Below are 9,263 nucleotides of genomic sequence, written 5' to 3'. Positions count from 1 at the left end.
TGCAGAGCCATTCTGTGTTTTAATAAAAATATATTTATCAATCAGCTCACTGCAACTGGTTAATGAACATGTTCAATCACTTCTAGTATGAAAATATGTTATCATTTTTATAACTCCAGCCAATTCCAAAGACTGATGAATATCACGTATAAGGCTGGATGAGAATGCCAGTCTAAAACCGAAGAATTGAACAGTTTGATGAAAATAAAATGCAGAGCAGCTCCTTCTTATCTTGAGCTTCTGTAGACAAAGGGGTAATTCCCTGCACCAGAACAGGTGCGTAAAAGCAGGTAGATTTTGTTTACCGACCTGTAAGGGGAAAGCATTCAGATCATCTGCCAAGCTCAGATTTGAGATACCATTCTCATTTCTTGAGTTCATCAATCTTCTCATATAAACTGAAAAGCTGAAAAATGCTTATGGTTTTATTTTTACAGGACTGCTATATCTGTTATGCTGTTATGCAAGGAAATGCCAAAGGCTTATGGAAACAAGCTGTAAAATGCATCATGTCAGGTGGAAAAGTCTTTAAATAGCTATAGATTTTTTAAATCTTAAGGAGAAACAACACCCATAGATGTTGTCATCATAACTGTATGATAAGCCTTCCTTTGCCAAAGCTGGTAGCATAGTAGAAGAGTAAGACATAAACTGAGTCTGTTGGGACGTTTTATCACTAAAATGCTGCCTCCTAGCCATAATCAAGGAAGAAGGCTGCAGAACTAGTTGAACATATGCGTATGATGAGACTGTTGCTTCGTCTCTGAACATGTACTGATTATGTGACAAGTCTAGCTAAGCTTGATTTGAAAATTAGGGAAGAGAAGGCATACCCACCAATCTTCCCTAGGAAATGGTATGGAAATCCTTGACATTTAGCACAATCTGATGCATTCCTTAAGTTTCCATAGGTTATATCTAAAATATTTTAGTGAGCTCAATGGATAAATTATCTCTGTTAAGGGGAGTCAGTAATGCTCTGAGAGAGTGTTGTGGAGAGATGTATCCCACGGCCCAAATTCTCCAGTTTTATAAAGACACTCCTTCATTATCTGTAAATGTGGAAACTCTGGAGAACACAGCCCTGCCATAAGCAAAAGTATCACCCCACATTTTCTTTCAGCTTAATGGCAATATTACAACACAGGACTTTTGTGTATCTTTTAAGAGCCCTGCTGAAGGCATCTTTGCATTAAAAGCAATCCAAAATATAAGAAATCTCTGCAAAGGAGGAAATTTTTGAAAATAACTGTTAGCTTTTGCAACTTCAAAAGTACTTCCTGAGAGACAAAGGGTTTATTCTTTGTGTAGCTCAACATGACATCAACACACCAAATTAAAAAAACCAACCAACCAAACATTAACAATTCTGTGGTTCAGTTCTTTCAATGATTAAACTCAGACCACCTCGACCATTTTACTTCATAATAACAAGACACCATCCTGCAGGGGCATGCATTCAGGCCCTGGCCCTGTTTTGCAGGCCCATGCTCTTTCTCTTTCCCACATCCTACCCTGGCAAAACTCTTGTCCCTCAACTCCCAGGTCTGTGACTTTTGCTTCACATTCTTCTTCATCTTCCTTACTCAAACTCAGACTCTTCTGAGTCACTCCTAGAGAAGGCAAGCTAAAGACCTCTCCCCCAGACTTTTAGTGAAAAGAACCTCTTGCTAAGTTGTGACCTCCTAACAGTGCCTTGACAGCAGTAATTTAAGAAGATACAACTCAGAGTCATCAAACCAGTGTGGTTAAACTTCATCTATGCTTTAACTTGCTTCTTCCTTGCAAGGCAGCTCCCTTACTCCTAAAAATTAAAGCCAACCTTTTTCTAAACCTTAACCAGTGCAGACAGTAAAGTAACTTCATTGAGAGCCATATAATGCACATTTTTCTGCAGACTTTAACATTTCATGGACAGACAACCTGAAACATATTATTCACTGCTTGCATATCACTCACCAAAGCCATGCAGAAACTAAATACTGAGAACCGAATTGATAGGAATGTTTCCGCATTGCAGGATGCAGAAGAGAATATCAAATATTTCTGGAGATAACATTTCCTAGAATGCTAAGATTTAGAGCCATGTTTGGATTTTGATGGCCAGAGCCCAAAAGCTATCAGCTAAGCTAAACTTGAAAGAGAGTTTTCTTTGGTTGGAAGTACTAAAGGTTCTCCACTCTTCAGGTGCTGAAAAAAAAAATATTAAAAGGAATCAAAATGAATGAGGATACATTGAAGTATTTTATTCTAATGTTTCATGACTGTAAGTCCTCCTATCCTACGTGGAAAAAGCAGTATCACCCCTTTTGACGTAGGTGGGAGTTTGACATGCAGAAGTGCTGGGTCTTCAATTAAAATCTCCTTTACTTAGTTCAAACTCATATTGTTAACATTGTCTAGGAATTCTTCTTGCAAATATTACCTCCAAAACACAAAAATCCAAATAATTTCATTGAGTTGTGAAACAGCGGTGATATTATAGATTTCAGATTTATCACTATGATTAGCCACAGTTAAAGGCTAAGACAATAAGCACAGTGTGGAGGTTTAGTAAGAGGATTTTCATTGTGCTGCATGATTAGATGCTTAGATACTGGAGACCAAATTCATCTAGCAGTAGTGATACCAGAACAGCTACAGAGACCTGACCTACAGTCTGACCTTTGAAGTTAAACATTAGCTAACAGCTGGACTGGTATTTCTGGTATGTTCCACAACATGGATGAAATATTTGATTTAAGCATTAAAATGTCTGCATCCTCCATTTAAGAAAACAACATACTAAATTCAGGAAGTACATAGAGAATTAAATCACATTTGAGTCCATTAGCATACATGTACACTATATAGGTCTTGTATAAGAATGGTCATAATCTGTCAGACCAAAGATCCATCTAGTCAAGTAGCCACAAGAAGGTGTGGAGGAGAGATTTCCAATAGTACAAGAACACGTGATACTTACTGCTGTGACTTCCTTTGCCTCTATTTTCAGCACAGAGCCTTCTGTAGCCAGGTGTGGTGCCTGTGTACACAATGACCACGTGGACTTCTCCTCACTGAACTTACCCAGTTCTGCCTTGATTTTGTGAAAACTTTTCCTACCTCCAGCATCCCTTGCTAAGGATAAACAAGTCAGCTACTGTTTTTATTTGAGAGGTCTTGCTCTTGGTCTTGGTCGAAGCAGTGAAAAATTGATCTTTACCCACCATCTCCATGTTATTTGTGCTGTTATACGTCGGCACCATATCCTGCCTCAGCCACCTCTTTTCACACCCACAGTCCTACCTTACTAGTCTCACCTTACTTAAAGGGAAGCCCTACCATATCTTGTCACTCTTGTCACTCTTCTGTGAACTCCAGTCCTGTGGTATCCTTTCTGAAACAGTGGGATCTGAACTGCACACAACAGGCAAGTGACAGCAAACAAGTGATTTATGCAGCAGCTCAACAGCACTATCTCTTTTTCTCCATCATTTTCCTACTACATCTTAACAATTTAATTACTTTCTGACTACTGTTAAGCAATGAGCTGATGTTTTCATGCAACTACCTATCACAAGCTAAAGATCTCATTCCTGGAAAGGATCTGGTGGTAACGTCTGGCCCAGAGTTCACCATTTCTTATCTGCAGATTTTTCCACCATATACATGCGACTTTCCCTTTTCTTCCTTTTCCCATAGATGACAAAGTCCTGGTCATTTAGGAACCATCACAGTTTCTACAGATCTGCTGACAGGAGACTGAACTTCAAAGAAAAAGCTGGACTAGAGGACTCTATCCTTTATAAGTGAGAAATAAGGAAAGTAGGACACAAACTATTCTGTCAAGATGCAGTTTTATGGTTCTATAAAAATTTAATTTTGACTTGAATTTTCAGCAGGAATTGAGCTTAAAACATTTAGATCTAAATCACATATCTGGTAAACTACCACTCATATGATAGTGCCAACAACTAAGAGAGTTTCAGGGTGCTCCTAAATACACTTTCTTTTAACTGTCTGTTAAATGACCATGAAGTTTATAGCAGGAGATTCCACTGTCTAATGATGGAAGATTGAATAATAGACAAAAACAATTTGTATTTTTATTATAAGTACAATTATTTTCCTGTTTATCTAGTACGCTTCTCAAAAACCGTAGGTGTACTGCCATGTTTTCTGAGGTGTTGGAGACATGCATTCTGCACGTGGATCAATCTTTTCACATGCTGAGGACCAAATTCTGCCTGGTGCATGCCCTACTGCTGCCTTCACTAGGATCTGCCCCCTTTGGTCAAAATTCACCTCTAATGTCTCTTGGTGCTTCAAAACAATTACAATCAAATCAGACAAACTTTCCAACATCTTAAAATTTGTGTTGAGAAATCACATTTTGCAGCGTTGCTTGTGCCATCATCTAAAAATATGCCAGGAGAGCCCAGATGCTTCTGGAAAGATCCAACGCTGCTCTGAAAACCAAAGGGCTGGTAGCTGAGAACCCAAAAGTCCCCATCAAACATGCTCCCAGTCATTTGAGGTGGAGCATGGCTAGGATGGAAACTTGCTCCATTGTCATAAGCATGCGTGGAGGTGCTACTTTCCTTTGCCAGGGTAAATGAAGGTGAGCAGAGCAGGCAAAAAAAGCCAGGATCTATCTTATGCTAGTTGCAGTGCAGAGACACAGTGAGAGATGGTCCTTGGTCCTCAAAACTTACAGGCTAAGGCTGGAGCAGATGTAGCTTCATATTGATCAAAAGCAGGTTTTATCGGCATCAGCACGTAGCTGCTGCATCCACCAGTGCTTTGGCCCTTAACCACCCTTTCTTTCTTTCCCTTTGCCCAGTATATCCCACACTGAGTTTAAAGGGAAGGTTATCACAACCCTTACTTAGCAATTCATGTGTAAACCAAAAAGGTTCTCTTTAGCCCCTGTCAGACTGCCTCACTCAATGGAGAACAGGGTCATTCGTCACCCCTATCTGTTGGGAGATGGACAAAGAGAAAGCAGAAAGGAGAAACAAGCATGAGGAGTCCTGCCCTTACCTTCACATTGGGCAGGCTGAGGAGCTGCCTGGATAGAGAAGAGGTTGTCCAAGGTGTCCCATAAGCAGATGAAACCATTTAGAGCAAAACAGGAATGAAAGAAGAATCTCAAATATGAGTTGCAATTTGTTTTTCTGAATCAGTGTAGTTGTGATTCCCCTCTAAAGCAGGGCAACCTGCAAAACTGCAATATGGTTCTGAACAGACGAGACAGATAATGAGTTGGAAAAGCAAAGTAATATTAACTGTTGGGCAGTTTTTCGTGTAATAAATAAATTGTTTTTCTCAGTAGGTGAAGACAAATGATGTAATTCACTGAGTAAAAGGAGAAGACATTTGGCAGCTTGGCACCAGTACTAATGAAGCCAATAGCCTTCTCTGCTTTCTCCTTTTGGCTGGCTCTCATTTTGGCTGGCTTCCTTGGCATACACATCACTGGCAGTTTTGTGAGAAGTCAGAAAAACCATACACTGATTTTCACCAAGGAAAACACAATTCGCAACTGCAGCTGCTCGGTGGATATCCGTGACTGTGATTACTGCCTGGCAAACTTGATGTGCAACTGCAAAACAGTGCTGCCTTCTACCATGGAGAAAACTACCTACAACAGCCACCTGACCATTTGGTTCACAGACACCTCTGTGCTGGAGATGCTCCTCAACTTCACAAGGGTGTGGGATTTGAAGCTCTCCTTCTGTGGCACCACTCCTCTTCCAACCGAATACTTGGCCATCTGGGGACTTCGAAAGCTCCGGGTAAAGAAGGTCAAGGGGCAATTTCCAGAGCAGAGTGTAACCATCTACAGCAGCAGCAACAAAGAGAAAGAAGACTCTCTTGCGGTGCACAACAAAGACAGGCAAATGCTTGCATATATTTCTTTTCTGGATACCTCTCTTTTCAATGGATATTCTTTGCTGAAGTCGTACAGCGTGGAAAACGTCTCTAGTATCACCGAGCACTTTCCCAGTCTGCTGTACTCTGATGTCTTCTCAACCTCAGATAACAAGAGCTATGTTGTAACATTCATTTACTGAGTTATTTAACACATTCAGTAGTCAGAGGCATGGCAAACTGCTAAGAGAGAGATGGGACTTCTCTAACTCTGTTTGGTTTGGCCAGGAGAAGCTGTTACGGGATGGGCAGTTTTGACTGACAGCACTTTACAAGGAGATGTTTAAGACAAGACTCATTGGACTAGTTCAGTAAATGCTTTCTTAAAGAACAAAGACAATGGGAAATGACTGTTTTAGAAACCATTGGTACAAATTCTTTTCATATATTGCAAGTTAAGAATTGAAATCTGCAGATAAATTTTGTTTTAAGGTTGTGCCTCAGACAGAAAAAGACATAACCACCCACCTCCAGTTGTAGAAGAACCTGAGCCTGCTGGAGAATCACTCAGGTTAGATGGTAAATTGTGAGGTCTCCAGTCTAACCCTTTGCCCCAAGCAGAGCCACCTGGAATCAGACCAGGGAGCTCAGGATTGTCTGCAGTTAGTCCTGAAAACCCCCAAGGATGGACCCTGCACAACCTCATTGGGCAACCTGCTCCACTGCCTGCCTGTCCTCATAGGGAAACTTTTTTTCCAGGCATTAACCCCAGCCTTCCCTTCTCCAGGGTGAGCAAGCCCAATTCTTTCACACTTTTCTCACAGTCACATGTGCCAGCCCATGACCATCTTGGTGGCTCTCCAGTTTCTAAAACTGTAATCAACAATGGAATAGTTTTGCTAGGAGGCAAAACTTAATTTTTCAGAATACTTAAATACATGCACACTTTCTATCACTGTGAGCGTTCCCACTGAAATCAACAATGCGGTAACTTTTGAATTAATGGGTTCTATTTGCAATTGCAAATTGACAGATTTAAGCACACTGGTGTTTGAAGGCTGGGGATTGAACTTGATTTAACTCAACCAGAGAACTATTCAGTCAGCTGTTGTTAAGATATTTTTTCCTTTGTCAGCACCTGGGCAACAAACCATAAGCCTTCACCCTAAAACACAAATATTTCTGGTAATACCTTTCATGATTCCGTCACAGGTTACAAAATGGTTAGGAGCTGGAGCTGGGCTGACAGAGATTGGCAGGGGGTGGAGGAGAGCAGGGGATGCATATTCTGAGCGTGTTACACACCTGGAATGCGTTACAGACACAGGCAAATAACTCATATTGTCTGCCCAGTAATCCCATACTCCAATTGTCTGTGCAAGAGTACTAACTTTGCCTTCACAAACTGGCTGGTCACTAATCCTACACAGTATAGTGTAGTAAAAAAAAAAAATAGAGCTGGCACACACAAATACATTGATTTCTAAATGCCACCTACCCTCTCTTTAAAATCTGGGGAAATCAAACTTTAAATGATCTTCACCAAATTCACTAACTGAGGTTCTGCTGCCCTCTAGTAAAAAATGTGCTGAATAACACAGTACTTCCACATGGCCATGACAGCACTGCCCAAATTTCACACGAAGCAGTAACCGAGAATGTATGTATTCTGGCCTTGCTGGGAAGAAGCTATGAGGTTAATAAATCCATGAGCTTTCTAACACTGCAAATTACAGTTTCAGTTAGTTTTGCTGCTGTTGCGTTCTGAGTAAGGCTGATGTAAAAGACCTTTTATTCCTGTGCCAAGTAAGCACTGCAGAGATTTTCCTGGAATCAGAAAAAAATTCTCCTCTCAATTACATAAGCAGCAGAAATACACAGCACCAATACTGCAGTGAAGTCCTCTGTTCTTCTCCAGCAGATATCAAGAACCAGATTCTCCCAATTTCCATTTTATACAGGTTTGCCATATGAAAGTACTGCACTAGAAGCTTGTAGAATTTCTTCAGAGCAATGCATACAAAACATACACCACATATGTGGTTTTGTTAGTTCTGCTGGTGGAGGTTTCTTTTGTCTGCATGTAAACTACATGCAGCAGTACACTAAGCATCACTCTGCAGAAATAATTATGTGATTCTGTGAATCTGTTTCAAATCCCAGTGTAAGACACTCACACTTAACCACACTCAACACCCTATGGCGTTTGATCATGCATTTATAGCATTTAAGATTTATATATACAATGGTTTAATTCTCCATGTATCAGGTTCGACCTGTATGTATTTGCTGGTCTTTAACCTTGACACGATTATTGGATTTATCAATGAACAGAAACGGAGGCAAATTTTTTTTTGTATCAGAAAAAAAAATGCAGATAGGAGCAGTAAATTCACATTTTCCTTCCTACTAGTAATTCTAGTGTGACTTTGGGAAGTCAGTATAGATTGAGAACAGCACGAAAGTAATGTGATGTTTTCTGCAGGAGATCTTGCTGTGCAGCTGCAGTGAGAGGCTGCAGGAGGCCAGCCAGGCCCCCTGCACCTCTCCCTTGGGCAGGCTCCCAAGGTGGCTGGCAAAGACGGGCTACAGGGGAGCCTGGCCCTCCCGATACAGCGGGAAGGCTGAGATGAGGTCCCTGCAGTTCCCAACACTTGTACTTGTAGAGACTGTCTTTAAAAAGGCCAGAGATCTTTTGGCATCTGCCACCAAACTCAACAGTTTTTCTTTTAGTCAGCACAGCGGCCAGTAAGGCCAGCCGGACTGACTTCTGAGGATGCCTAGACGAAACCAAACCCCAAAGAGCCCTGCACATGAAAAGATTTAGCACTAGCGAAGAGGACCACCACATTATTTTCCCCCCCTCCAAGCCAGAAGCCAAGATTTCCTCTGGGAGGACGAGGGCTTTCCGGCAGAGGCCGTGCAGAGCCGGTGAGCTGCTGAGGGGTGCGGGTCGGCCGCCCAGGAGATGACGGGGGCTGGGCGCCGTGCGGGTCTATTGCACCCCCTCCGCACGGCCGCTGCCGCCGTTCCCAAGCTGTCTGTGGAACACGAGCCCTCAGGGGCGGGGATGGGGATGCCGACTCCTGGAGGGACACCAAGCTAGGATACTCACTACGGTGCGCTACCCGCTCGGCACAAGATGGCGGCAGCGATGGCCGCTGGGAAAGGAAGAGCGGGGACTGGCGGGCGGGGAGGCGGGCCGCTCTAGCCGGGGCTCTCTATGCTCTCCGCCGCGCACTCTCTATCCTCCCTCCCCGTCGACTCTCTATGGTCGGGCGGCCGCTCGCCGTTGGCTGGCGGGCGGCAGCTTGCGGCCGACGGCAGGGGGCGCTGTGGTGCGGCGGCCATCATGCTCGGGGAGCCGGGCCTGGGCCGCGGCGCGGGGTGGCGGGAGCGCGCGGCGC

General features: G+C 42.8%; 1 protein-coding gene across 1 annotated transcript; it reads left to right on the top strand.

The window, feature by feature from the left end:
• Positions 1 to 5,336: 5,336 nt before the first annotated feature.
• EPCIP (exosomal polycystin 1 interacting protein) lies at positions 5,337 to 6,668 on the top strand. Its single transcript, XM_010128909.2, has one exon. It carries the CDS (start codon positions 5,385 to 5,387, stop codon positions 6,057 to 6,059), a length of 675 nt encoding a protein of 224 aa, XP_010127211.1. The 5' UTR covers positions 5,337 to 5,384; the 3' UTR covers positions 6,060 to 6,668.
• Positions 6,669 to 9,263: the final 2,595 nt, after the last annotated feature.

This window comes from Chlamydotis macqueenii, chromosome 1 (assembly GCF_036417535.1).
Source record: "Chlamydotis macqueenii isolate bChlMac1 chromosome 1, bChlMac1.mat, whole genome shotgun sequence".
NCBI classification, from domain to species: Eukaryota; Metazoa; Chordata; class Aves; order Otidiformes; family Otididae; genus Chlamydotis; species Chlamydotis macqueenii.
Note: the sequence above shows the minus strand (reverse complement) of the source record. Positions and strands in the feature narration are given on the sequence as shown.

Excerpts from the sequence above, each read along its gene's own strand:
- EPCIP (XM_010128909.2), top strand. The coding sequence starts at position 5,385 with ATGAAGCCAATAGCCTTCTCTGCTTTCTCCTTTTGGCTGGCTCTCATT.